Raw genomic sequence first — 14,004 nt, 5'->3', positions numbered from 1 at the left:
TAGTATGCGATGCCTCCTGCTTTCTTGCAAAAGTTCTCCTAATTCTCCTAGAGTATGGAAGTAGATCTACCAGCACTGAGGAGCACCTACAAAACAACACAATGCATTGATTTCCCCCCATGGTCTTCGTATTTTTCGGTACAAAGCTATGGAAATTGATAAGGTGTGTCAGGGAGCAGTAAGGGCTGCTGCTTCCTAAGGGGCAGGAAGCCAGAAGGTGAGCATAGTAATACAGCTGGCAGGGCAGAGGCCTCACTGCACAGGGCCTTGTCCCACAGTACCTGAGCAAGGTGAGCAGGACAGATCCAGGGATCATGGGCAAGTTCAACCAAGAATCAGCATCATCAGCAAATTCAGACTTGGGCTGAGCTGAAATGAGGTCGTGGGTCCTGGGCAGGGATAGTGAGGCTGACAGAGCTAGCAACGTGTCAGCATGCTATTACATTTTGCTGTGTGAGAGCTTATATAAACATTTTCTGTATTTTCAATGCATTTGGCTTTTAAGAGAGAATCATGACTATTAATACACATAGTGATAGTTGCAGATGGTTATGCAATATCTTGTGAGTTCAGCATGTTTCTCATTTGCAGCAATATCTGTAGTTAAATTATTATATGTATGAATTTGTTACTTCATGGATTTTAAAAATTAAATTCAGTGAGGATAATTGGGCATTAGTAAATAGGGAGAACAGAAGCAAGGACGAAGTCGTGGCGTAAACCTTCACTTTGTTCTTTACTGCTTAGCACAGCAGTATAGCAATTGTGTTTATATATTTGCACATTACTTTTTAATGCAATATCTGTTTATGCCAGCTGAGAGTTTCCTCTTTGCTTTTCCCTGGAAGCTAGGGAAAGAAACATTCCTAGAAGAGACATCTGATGCAGTTTTGCTGTCAAGTTGGCATAAAGGTGTTGTACTGAGGTGAGACTTCAACTTCAGGTACTTGGAAATTCCATTTCTAAGTACTGGTGGTTTTGTGGTACATAAAACTTCTGTGAGAGGCTTTGAGAAGGTTACAAGACGAAGTCAGTCTATGGCAGCTTGTGTGTTCCTGACTGAGGGCTGCAATTTATAGAACTATGCAAGTGCCCCTTCAGCATTTGACAGATCCTCTGAATTTCTTAGAGAGGCATCTGGGTTTCAAGGAATTCATCCAGCCAAACATGAACGTTTCAGAAGAGGGAAAAGCATAGCTGACAAGGATTCAGAATAGCAAGTAGAATTCTTAAGCTAGACATCCTATTTTAGGGAAGTTTCACTTGTTTCTATCTAGGTGGGACTTAGCAGCTTGAGACTAAGACAAATCACTGTTTTTTGTTTGTTTATTCGTTTGTTTTAAAGCAGAAGAACAAAAGACTCCTTGTGAACAAGAAAACTAATTCTCTGCTTTAAGATGAACTTCAGAGCTTTATGTTCTACATAGTGTTCTTTACAGAAAGCAAATGTTTGTACATACAAACATGAAGCTTGGAGCTGGCCTGCATTGTCCATCTAACTTGATACATAACTATCCTCTCATGTCTCTATTTCAGCAGTCTTACTGTTTATGCAAAAATTTTCAGAGCATGTTGAGCCCTTCTCTGCAGGAAAATCTATTCAGTTGTTTTGTTTATGTTTGTATCGTAACTTAAAGGCCAAGAAGCAATTTTAAGTACAGTTTCCAAGACACACAATTGGATGTATAATCATTACCAGTTTCCTAAAACAAGACTTAATTGTTAAGATGCCAACTGGGAACTACATACAAAGACTGTTGTAAACATATAAGAAATACAGATTTGTATGAACTTGCAGAGACTATGTTTTGTTACAAAAGTGCAGTGTATTTCACATATAATTTTTTTTTAATGAGCAGAGCTTGAAATGAAAATGCACAAAATTTGGAGGCACTGGAAACATCTTTGCACTGAGTTAGAATTAATAATACTTAAAAAATTCACTAGTGTATTTAACTGAAGAATTAGATTAATATTCTTATCTACTTCTATCTTTAACTGGAACTCTTCTACTCTTTAACTGGAAGAAATACTAAGAATAAATTGTATAAACATGTATAAGCTCATTTGTGATCTGGCAGCAAATGGAAGAAAAAGCTTCTAAAACTGTGAAGCATAAGTGATGCATCATAAGAACTCTTTACAAGGTTACAGTACAGCTAACCTCTGAGCAGTCTCTTTAATAAATGAAATTTCCACTGATTATTTACAGATTTCAAAGCTATTATCATTTTATCTGGTATTTCTGTGAGACTTTGATCATGTAAGCCAGGATTAGTTGGCAATGTTACGGTAAAAGATAAATGATTGTTAGACTTGGGGAGAAAATGCAGTATATAAAATGCTTGTCTGCCTTTTACACTCAGCTTCTGAGGCAGTTTTGGGTAGGACCTCAGATATTTCCCAAATACCTGTTCTGAAGGTTGCTGTACAGAGTAGAAAGAGCCAAAGCTTAACTTCAAAAACACTAAACTATATGGCAGAGTAGGTGTAACTGCAGCAGCATAAAGTAATAGACCGTTGCAAGGAAGGCATAATAATTAAATAAATTGCTGTGTCCGGCTCTATATATTGTTCCCATCTCATGTGGATTATCAAGCCTGTTCCATTTGGGATGCTTTCATTCTCTAGACAGTCACTATCCTCAGAGATAATTGTTAAGATGTCAGTGCTTAGAGTTGTTATTGATTTCAGCAGGAAATGTAAATGAAAAGAGGGTTTGTGACTTGGGGTGAAGAGAGCTAGTAATATCCAGTTGCTGCCCACCAGCATTTTAAAGCCATTTCAATTAGCTTAATCGGAAAGTCAAGGTATTAGCTTGATTTCACACCAGAAGAGGCAGCAGAGTTCTGGCTGCTGTGATCTTGCAACAATGCACAGATCTATTTTTTCCAAGGTTGCCTACTTCCATGATTAAGCTGAAAATCCTTTTGTGATTTGCCTCTAGTCCAGGTGTACCTACTGACTTGTGAAGTGTTTGGTCACAGATTTATGCAAAACTGACATGCCTTTTACCTCCATTTTTTGCATGTTAGACCCCTAATGGCAACACTTTTTCCTTCACATATCCCCCATTCTATCTGATGCTCATTACAGCCCTGAGACCATGTCTCCTCCTCTCCTGCGCATTATCAGCACTTACATCATCTGCTGAGCCCCTTCATCTGTGGGTACCTTCTCAGCCTCCTGCCAGGGAAGGTGAGTTGCACTTACAGAGGTGCTGGATGGTGATTCTGACGTGTGCGCCCAGATTTGCCTTCACAGCTTTTCACCCTTGTGCAAATTTCTGTATATGCTGGACTTTTCTGTTGTGATCTGTTAGACTGAAATAACCTGTGTTAGTAAAGCTGAGTAGGAGTATGGGAAGATTTGAAGGGTTTGAGTCTGACTGAGCTGTATAAATGTTGTAGTCATTACAAGCACCCACTACAAGAACTGCTTGGCATTTCAGTGGGTGCTTTATCTGAGTAAAGACAGCAGCGTGAGGACTGCACTGTATTAGTTACGGCATCCTGAAGTTGTTGAAAGAAAATTAGTTATCCCCATCCATTTATGTGACATAAAGGCATAAAAGTGCTCTTTCAGAAGTGTTCTTATGTGGCTGCTGCAAGGGTACTAGCCAAGCTTCTCAGATAGATGCTGGATTGCAGTGGGACTGTGTGAACAGAAGAGACAGCTTTGAAGAGAAATGCTTTGTGGAAAGCATTTTCTGTACAATTAGTTGGCAGAACAGTAAGTATGATTTCTACAAAACATTAGGTATTTAATCGTGATTTTAGAGGTATGATCTATTTAAACCTGATCTAATGGAATTATGTTTTTTCTTGCAATTATTTTTGAATATGTTTAAAAATTTTCAAAGTGTGTTCTTAGCAACTGTAGTATAAATCAAGACTTGGTGTAAAGTACTTCAGACAGTCATCCCATTTATACATTAAAAGGCAAGCCCCACTGAATATGTCATTCCTGATGGATATGCTTGTTTAACCTTCAAGGATGGAGATTCCTCAGGCAGTCTGTTCCAGTGCTGTGTTATCTTAACCATTAGCTTCCCTAATATCCAACATGCAACTTTGCTGTAATTTAGATCCTGTTATTTTTACTATTGTCTGCAATGCACACGAAGTACAGTCTATTCCTTTTTCTTTCTTTTTTTTTTCACTGCTAAGCTATTTATGTGTCTCAAGACTGTTACCCTGTTCCCAGTGTGCTTTTTCTTCTTCAGGTTAATCTGTACTACTTTGATCTTTCCTCATAAGCCATGTTTTCCAGTACTGCACTTACCATGATTGATCCTCAAGGCTGTACTTAGTTGGCCCACATCTTCAGGCCAAGACTTTCTGTGTCCTGCCCAGAACTGGGAAAAGTGCTTCAGCTGAAACAGTGCCAGTGCTCAGTAACATGGATTTAATCATGAGCTACTTAAACTGTCTTCCTTCCTGTGCACTCCATTTTGGAGTGGTTCTGTGGGAGAGTTACTCTAGTTTCACACAGAGCAAAGAAGAATCGAGAATCTGGAACTCTTTAATGTCACTTAACATTAGGAAGGAATTGTGTAACACTGTCTTGCTATAACTTAGCATCCTTTCCAGTGGATTACTTGGTGTGGAGTGAGTGCCATCTGGAGGTTAGGAAACAAGACACTTCACATGCTTTCATGCTGAACAAAAAAATCCTTATGCTTTTTATGAATGATAAATGAGATATTCTCATTTATCATGAATAGGAGCTTGAACCTGACAGATAATTGTGCATCTGCCACTCAGCATAGAGTATACAAGTATAGTAACTTTCAGTATTATGCAACCACCAGTAAATAAGTAGCCTCTGAATGGCCTGTGCAGTTTTTGGAAAAAGCTCTGGACAACACAGGAACAAGGAAAGGCTCGTCTGTTCTATTCTCTCCCTTGTTCAGATTTTTGAAGATGAAGCAATTCCTGGTGGAGTTTCCTGCTCTCAGGAGAGAATAGAAAGTGTTCTTGCTTAAAAAAAAAAGAGACCTTTTTGAAAGCGTAGATTGCTGTTTTGTGCGTCTGAACACAGTTAACTACTGCAGCTGGATATCTGCATCTTCACAGGGGAGCACAGAGTAAGTGCTCCCCTGGGCTGCTTGCTTGAGGTGGTCTTCCTCGCTGTCGAGGCAGCTTGCTGTTGTCTCAGAAGCCTTTGTCCTGCAGTTCTCTCCAGCTCGTGGAGGCCGTGAGGAGGACTGTTTAGTGCCATCACTTCAGCAAGTGGGATTTGGCACTTCTTTGAACAGCATTTTTTTTTGCTTTTTTCTGGAGATCACCTGGATCCTAATAGTGATTCCACTGTTCAATATCACCTTCTGTGCTTTTGAACTGCCTTTTGCTGCTGAAATCTAACCTCAGAAATAGATAGCCTCAGCTACAAAAGCATAGGTATATATCTTTCTATCTCATTCTGACAAGAGGTTGCAGCCTGCTGTATTAGGACAATGCTAATCATCTTTTATGCTGATCTTCATATAGGACAGAACGTGGTCTTTAAAAAGCTAAATATGATTCAAAAGGCAGACATTGTAGTTATATACTGCATATTCTGTTGATTACTATTTTTCCTCTACAAAATGTCAGGTCATAAACAAAGTCTGCATCTGTGTAATGAAGATGCGGTAGTGAACAGGCTGTAAGTACTGTGACCAATTTAGTGTAATGTTCGTTTCCCTGGGCAACCACAGATTTTAAGAATGATGAACCTGTTAAAATGTAAAAGCCTGCTTCCTTATCATTGCATTTCCATCAGCTAAACCAGAAAAGATGATCAGGTGGAAGAGAATTTCAGAGTATAGAGCAGAAATGAGAAATTTAAAAACAAGAAAGACTCCCTCCCTCAGCAGAAAGTGGTTAAAAAAAAGCACACAACATGTCTTAGGTGCCTTAACTTTTAGTCTTTAGAGCAAACTTAAGCATACAGATGACAGATGCTGTGATGAATCCTTGGCTAGCTATGTGAAATGCAACAACCTGGTGTGTTTTATTGCGCAGACTTTCAGAATTCAAAGCACGTTGTTTATGTTGTGACTCATCTGAGCTGGTCTTCATTAATTGCTTCTTTCCAGCAGATAAAAATTCAGGAAGACATTGTGGTTTGGCTGTAATCTTGTTCTTTCTGATGTTAGTGGCAAAGTTACTATAGACTTGCAGTAGAAGATAAGTGAGATCTGTGATCCTAACTCTGTATATGGCCTGATCACATCAAATATAAAGAGGATTGTATCATAAGGCATTGTTGGAGAATATCCATCTTTGCTCTTGAAAAAATTCCTGATTCCTGCTCTTGAAAAATTACTACTCAGCAGTAGTATCTCCATGTAAAAGACTGAGGAATTTTTTCACCTCCTGACTTCAATGCTGTGGGTTCTGAAAGAAGTCTGTTAGCTAGGACTTGCTGTTACTGGTATTTTTATGTAAGCACTAAAAAGGCAGGAGCTCATCCTCAAGTTTCTTCTTTCGTCTTCCGCTACTGAAGAAGTAATCCATGTTTACCAAAGTCTTGCCAGGTTCAGTATTTATTCGACTGCCAATAATCTGGTTAGTGGAGTTGGGAACTTTGTCTGAAAACACAGGCACATAGTCTGGCAGTGGCTTCTGCTCCCTTTTTTTACCCTGGATAAAACAAACACTGTTAATGATGAAGTTTTCAGAATTACATTGACCACATATTAAAAAATAGAAGTTACGGAGATGATTAGTAGTATCAACTCTATTGCTTTTGGTGAGAAATTGAGAGTTTAGATTTCCTTAAAATTTGAATACATTGCGTACTGAATGTACATGACAATGATGCAGAAATACAGTAAGATGATTTTTTCCCCATAGTCTTTCATGGGAGTAGGGTAACACAGACAAAGGAATCATTTTCAGCTATGCTGCATAAAATGGCAACTGAGATGGAATTTAGCTGCTCTAGAATGGTCGTGATGTGAGAGGTTTTTGTTCATTTTTAGTAAGCGGTTTGGATTTTAGCATGATGACATTATCTTATAAAATTCTTCCCAGGAAGTTCGTTCTTCTACCACTTCTCTTTCTATGGAATTGCTAATTACTGAAGCGGATTGAACACACGCAAATGTACTCTGTGGTGTAGGTAGCAGATGAATGTCATTTCTGTTCTCTTTTATTTTTCTAAAGACTTTATTGTAAAACATTTGACAAATCATGCCTAAGTATGCTTCAGTTTAAAATAATAGGCTACTTTAAACTGATACAAACCAGGAAAAGCCTGGATTACAGTTAGATGCTTATTTGGAACTTACCATTTGGTCGTAGTCCTTTAGGAAACTCCAATTCTGATACCTTGGAATAGAAGTAAAAAATGCAATTTCATGTTTTCTCACATAAAGTAACTAGTGTTGCTCACATTTGAAATTCTATTTAAATATTCCATTTCATACTTACAACCTGCTTCTTATACCTGCAAACTATTGGTAATGACACCTGTTCTTTCAGTATGGGAATAAAGGATGAAGCCCAAGGTTTTCTTTATTCACATGTTGAATCCATAGTAAATTAGGAGTGTTTTGCAACTAAGCGGGTGAAAACCAATAGAGAAAAGAGACATATTTGCACTGAAGATCAGGGGACACCTAGGGTTGGTGCTCTGAGCTGGTTAGCTATGTTTATGCAGTGCTGCAGCTAAGCTTGATACTAAATCTGAACTAGTCAGTCTGCGCAGCACATTGTACCATGTGGATGCAATGGCCGCTGGATTTGTGCTACACTCCCTTGTCCAGGGCAGATATACTCCAAGTGCAAATAAAAGCTAATTTATTGTTGTGTTTATTATTATATCCTGGTATATCTGCATGCATAGTAGTCCCAGATTGGTTTATCTCACTGTGCCAAGCACTAAATGAATATATCAGATTTGGGTGTTGCTACACGATGCTAATTATTGAGAAATATTTGTGTCTGTGCCTTTCATCCATACCTACTTTTTTTCTGTCAGGCTGGCAACACATAGCAACCTTTAACCATTCATCATCTCTTGGCTGGAGATGTGGAGCTGAAGAGTGGGTTTCATCAGGCTGTAGCCTGTGAATCTGATGAATCCTGCTACAGTGGCTTGCGACATCAGTTCCTCACATGTCTGACCCTTTTACCAGAGTTTCCTGTCTTCACAGCTGAGAAAGGTGAGCAGAATGGGCACCAGCTGTATAATGTGTAGCTTAACTGCCCATGGAAGTTTTTACTAATATCCAGGACTGTGAACCCGAGTGGGCAGATGTTTGCTGTGGATGAGCCAGGCCTGCAGGCAGAGGATCTGGGGGCACAACTGGTAGACGGTCACATCCGTAAATGCCATGACAGCCCTGGCTTTGTGTGAGTTAGAGTTCTGATTTCAACCTTTCCACCAGGCAAAATCACACAGGAGGGTAGATGTGTCTCTGAGGAAATATGAATTGTGATTTGTACCTTCTCCAGAAGGTGAAAGAGGACAAGGGATTTCCAGAAGGTTTCATTTTCCTTCTTCCTAAACAGTCCTGAAAGGGAACTGTTTCTTCCTCCTCTCTTTCTTTTGTCTGCTTGGCTGGTGTGTAGTCACAGCTGGAGCAGGTCTTACTTTTACCAAAGCTATTTTTCTAATAGACGCATTCATGTTGGGTACTGAAGTATGAACATAAACAATTTTCCAAGTTTATGTGACAAAGGAAGAGAAGTTCTTAACTTCTGGTTCCTTCAGCTCACTGCTGTCTACACAGTCAAAGCTTAGCTTGTACGTATGCAGTTCATAGTAACAATGGGATTTTCCTGTCTGCGTATGGTTTGCAGGGCATGCTCATGAGATTTGCAGATTGGAAATACAAAATAATTTTTTGGCAGAACACTCTGTTCAACATTCATCTCGGCTGTTTCCAAGAATGAGAGAAGAGGTGATAATATCAGTGGGTCTGCAATAAATTATAAAGGTTGGCACATTTATATCCTTGTTGTGGATATCCCTATAAAGCTATAAGATACTAAGCGTTCAGTTCTTTGCATCTATTTTAGCTTAAGCCCAGTGTGCCAGGAGATGTTATATTATTATATTAGCATAGATGTTGTCAAGGAAAGGAAAGCAAAGACGATATAATATTAGCAAGCAAGATGTTAGGGGCTCATCCAAAATCCAAGCAGGAAAAGATTTTTCCCTGCCAGCTCAGGCTTTGGATCAGGCCCTACTGCTAGGAAAGAGCACTGGTAACCTTGCCAAAATTGCAGTGAATTACTTACCAGCTTTTTCTGCCTCGCTTCTCAGCCTCCACTGTCTCTCTCCAGATCTTATCCCCTTGGACCGGGTTCTGCTGCAGGGCAGCCTGCCTGTCCTCAAGGGGCTGAACTGGGGGCCGCGCACGGCCCGGCAGGGCAGCAGCAGCTCGGCCATGGCAGGCTGGATCCCCGTGATGCAGTGTTTCTGGCAGCTGGGACCTGGCCAAAGTAGCTCTCCTTAGTCCAGCACTGGTTCCCACCATGTTCATGTCAAGACTCAAATACCCCCAGAATTGCTGGATATATTGAGACCATTAGGAAGGTTAAACTGCTATTGCTTACGCTTTCAAAGCTGTTTTTCTTCTAAAATTTTCTTTTGGCTGTTGACTTGAAGCACTTTGAGAAAGCAGACACGCCAGTGCTGGCCCGCAACACTCCACTCATTCCCTCTCTTTTGTTTAATGAGCATTTCCTACTGGTTATGCTGCTCCATTGGATGAACACTGAAGGAATCTGTTAAGTAACAATTTCATAAGGAGCAGCTTTTACCAAAATCCATCAGGCTCCAGCGATAACCAGCAAACCCTCCTTGTGAGACTGCAGCTGAGGCCATGCTATGTGCAAAATGCCCAAAACAGCAAAACCTGGTAGCGTAGCAAAACCTGCCCAGCCAGCGCTCCTGTGCTTACTAGGAGGCTTTTGTTATGTTTCTGCAGCACAAGCAAAATCCTCTGAAAGCTGCTGCTTTCCCTGGTGTGTTTACTGTCTCCATTGGAAACAAGTCTGGCCCATGAATATTCCCCAGAAAGGGAGCAGAAAACCCAGTGTGGATAGCTGCCGTGGCCCTGAACTCTGTTTGGGGCAGAACTTGTTTCAAAAAAGATATTTTAATTCATCTGTGCTTTGAAAGCTCCTTAATTTCAGATTTTATAGAAAGGAGCAGCCTGAGATCATCAAAACCCTTTTTTCAGCACTTAGAGATACCTGGAAAGGACATTAAACAACCAGGAGAAGCTGTTCAGTAACTTCAAAGGGTTGTAAGGATACAAAGTCAGAATTTTCAAAACAGTGGCCAAAATGTCAGTGTTTGTCTTTACAGTCCGGCTGCCTGGCTTTTGTGGTATGAAGTCACTTCCTTCTTCAGTATTTCTGATCTCTCAGGAAATCGGAGCATTTTTAAGTATAAATTTCCTCTTAAATACTTAACTGACTTGTTTTTGAGTAGTGTGCATTAGCTCCAGATGAATTCTAGCCTCTTGCTTCATCTTCCTTGTAAATGCTTGTGAAATGTAGTCTAATTTTTAAGGCTGTTTTGGCAAACATGTCAAGTATTTAGAAATGCTTGCTGAATTTGGTAAATAATTTCTCATCAAATAATTATAAGATAATTGAAGCATTTCATATAAACATTTTTGAACATGAAATTTTTCAATATTTTGTTTTGAAAACAATTTTGTCTTTGCAAATTGGAAATGTGTCCAACTAAAGAAGGATTTTTTTAAAAAAAAAATCCCAAATGGAAACAAAATGTTTGGTTTTGAGGTGAATGAAATTTCAGCCGGCCTTATTTTTCTGAGATAATTGAAACTTAAAAAATATTTTCCATCCCTTCAGCCAAAAGAGAAAAAAACCCTCATGTATTCATACAGTACTATAATAGATTGATAAAATGAGCTATTGGCCACCCAAGCCTGATAGTTGACTCTAGTCCGCCTGTGTAATTTGCTTATTTTTCTGCACCGGTTCCAGGTCCTCCCCAAATTGGAGCACACAGAGCTGGTTGCAGAGTGGGTTATATCGGCATCTGACGGCTTTACAAGGAAGCTGAGGCACTTTTGGGAAATCCAGTGCGTTAATCAATGCATGTAGGATTTTAGACTTCTGATCCAATTGGCAGTGGATCCCAATAAGAGGTGGGGCACTTTTGATGTACCAGCTGCTGTTTAGAAGTCAGTATTTGCCAATTACCATTAACGCAGCTGTTTGAAACAGCAGTATAAAGTCTGTTCCTGTGCATTGAACTTTTTGTTTTCTTAATTCTGGTTTACTAAGTTTCTGTTTGATTTTTATTCTAGTATTTTCTTCAAGTCCATTCCTGCAAATAAAAATAATAATAAACTAAAAATGATTTTCAGTTGTCCAGCTGGTACATAGCTTCCACATACTACCTGTAACCCCTGAGTAGACTGTATAGAAAGGCAGGTGCTAAAAGTCTACTCTGGTAAGTGGGAGTTTGCACAGATGCAGGAATTGTATCTCCTCAGTCTTTGATGCAGCTGTAGGACTACAAAGTACCTCCACATCATCTAACTGAAAGACAGCTCATAGGTTAGAGCTAGGCCTATGGACTGAGACTTGATGACTTCAGAAGAGAGGGAAATCTTCACCAGTTCGGACTTTGAGCTTAAAACAAATGTAAACTGAGTCTATGTGCAAGGATTGGATGCTTCACAGTGTTCCAGCTGTTCCTCTAGAAATAACACATGGGAATGGGTTCATGACTACTTGAATAAAGGAGTTTTTTAAAATTTAGTAATAAGTTGACTTGATAACATATCTGCTATTCCAAAAACAGACTGTGTTTTTGGAATGTTTTAAAAATATCCGATAGCCAATATTTTAAAAAATATCCCACTTTCTATTGAGACCTGAAGTCATTAAGGGAATAGTTATGCATGATTAAAGCATGTCAATGTGAGTGAAAGGGTAAGGTTTCTGACCATTGCTCTAGACTCCTTATTGGATGTGCCTATAGCTCTTTTAGGCTATTTAATAGATTAATGATGCAGCAGAACTTCTGCAAATACTATGCTGTTTCCCTTCATATTATCATCTGCCAGTTTAGGATTTTATTTGTTCATTAGAATAACTTGGTGCATTTAAGCAGAGAGCTCATTCGAATTGGTGTGGCTCATTCACTGGGCACTTCTTTCTATCCTTTATTAGAATAGGCTGATGTGTATTGTGACATGATGCCATATGTATCTATGTAAACTGATTGTAGCGTCTTTATTTTTTTCTGTTTGAGGACATGAATTTTTTTTCTGAGTCTCACAGCAGGAGGCAGTGCTTTTGCTTAGGAATTTGTTTAAGGATTAGTTTATCTGGCGAGCAGTGTCAGTGCTTGTCATTCTGAGGAAGAACTTAACACAGGTTATTGTTTTGTTACTGCTAGATAAGTGATGATATGAACTACGAAATCGTCTGTGAAAAACTACATGTGAGTTTTCCCCTCTTCTTGGAGGAAATAATGTTTAGAGAGGCTTTTTATGGACAAAAAATTTTCAGGTATTTAGATAAATTATTTTTATTTGACCACAAGAGGGTATTGCAGTATAAATTATGCAAGGCATGAACTAATGTTAAATGTTCATATGTGCTACTTTATTTTTAAAATATACCTCTCATAAAACTTACCATTTAAATTATGCAATGCTTAAGGAAATCAGGTTATATATGCCTTTATTTGATATCCAAGTCCAGAGACATTTTTTGAGGTACATTTCCTAAGGATTGAGTTTTTATGGTAACAAGCATCTTGAAGCACAGGAATAGGTCTTCATTAATTTCACTGGAAGACAGATACTTCAGAGGCTTAATCCAAAACACTGGAAAACTTACTGTAAATTGCTTATTTAAATGCAAGAATGCATCAGATACAGAAGGGAAGTAATAGCAGACCACTGTGGCTGTTTTGCTCGGAAGTGCATGTTGCTATCAGTGTCAATAAGGCTCTGATCCGATTTTCTCATGTGGTTCTAGTTGCAGAAATAAGGTCTAAAATCTTTTTTAGCTCATTTATGTTTCCCAGACTTCTCCTTTACATCCAAATCTTCTAGAATATACGTCCAGTGTTATTTTACACTTTTTTCCCAAGTCAGTATTGTGTTGGGATATTGTTCTACAGAAGTTATTTCTTCTAAACTTTCAGGACAGTATTAGCAGATGTTCATGCTGTGTTTGGCATGGAAGAAGAAGCTAGAAGGATTTCTGGATTCTCCTACTCCTATACCTGTTGCTGAATTTAAGAGAAGTTACACTGTCCATTTCTCAGCAAAACCCACCTGCAAAAGCCAGATCGCATCATTTGTAAAAGATGCATTTCTGAGAGTTGTGATTGATAGCGATTTGATGGAAGACAAAGCATTTTTTTCTGTAAGAAGGATTGTGATAAGGGTTGTTTGTGGAGTCTTAAACACCAGTTCAGAAGCACAGGGAGAGGATGTATGGCATGTATGATTGAAAAGCAGAAACAAAATCATGAGCTGGAGGAGACAGTGGCTTTCCAGAAGCTGGCTCTTCAGAGCAGATCTCCACTCTGAAAGATCTCCAGCACTTCACTGATAAGACTGAAATTCCTATGTAAATTTTGTGCTAGGAGCAGAGTTGATGCTCTTGTTTCTGAACAATTTTATTTTCATTGTCATTATCATCTCAAATGAAACAAGATCCTTCAAGTCAGCTAACAGTGGAGGGTGGAAAAAAAGAGATAATGGCAATGGGTAGCAGAGCAGGGTGTTAAATGGTTGGTGACAAAACACTGAGCACCAAAGAGAGGAGTGATGAATAGCAGACCATTAATGTGCATCTTTCTCACCAGTCGTGGGAGTTAACCAGTGAGGGCACTGGAAAGCCCAGAGATGAGAGAGCCTATGTATACTTATGACTTGATCCAGCAGGAGCCAAATGGATTGGTGTATATGGCCAAAATGAAAGCGAAATGCTGTAACTGCCAGTTTGTAATAAAATCTCTTTTAAATTAAGAGAATACAGCCACCTGGTTAAAGGTCTC

The 14,004-nt window shown here is 39.2% G+C and overlaps 1 protein-coding gene across 1 annotated transcript; it reads right to left on the bottom strand.

Moving 5' to 3' along the window:
• Positions 1 to 6,437: 6,437 nt before the first annotated feature.
• Positions 6,438 to 9,475, bottom strand: C3H2orf50 (chromosome 3 C2orf50 homolog). The gene is made up of 3 exons (XM_062573113.1): positions 9,237 to 9,475; positions 7,280 to 7,319; positions 6,438 to 6,629 (listed from the first exon to the last, which is right to left on the bottom strand). Exons 1-3 carry the CDS (start codon positions 9,473 to 9,475, stop codon positions 6,438 to 6,440), a joined length of 471 nt encoding a protein of 156 aa, XP_062429097.1.
• Positions 9,476 to 14,004: the final 4,529 nt, after the last annotated feature.

This window comes from Rhea pennata, chromosome 3, assembly GCF_028389875.1.
Source record: "Rhea pennata isolate bPtePen1 chromosome 3, bPtePen1.pri, whole genome shotgun sequence".
NCBI lineage: Eukaryota > Metazoa > Chordata > Aves > Rheiformes > Rheidae > Rhea > Rhea pennata.
This window is presented reverse-complemented; position numbering and strand designations above follow the sequence as displayed.

What these genes read in the sequence shown, in the direction of transcription:
- C3H2orf50 (XM_062573113.1), bottom strand. Translation starts at nt 9,475, where the DNA reads ATGGTGGGAACCAGTGCTGGACTAAGGAGAGCTACTTTGGCCAGGTCC. An exon ending in AAGCGAGGCAGAAAAAGCTG is followed by an intron (nt 7,320 to 9,236) that starts GTAAGTAATTCA and finishes TTCTATTCCAAG; the next exon opens with GTATCAGAATTGGAGTTTCC. An exon ending in TAAAGGACTACGACCAAATG is followed by an intron (nt 6,630 to 7,279) that starts GTAAGTTCCAAA and finishes TGTTTTATCCAG; the next exon opens with GGTAAAAAAAGGGAGCAGAA.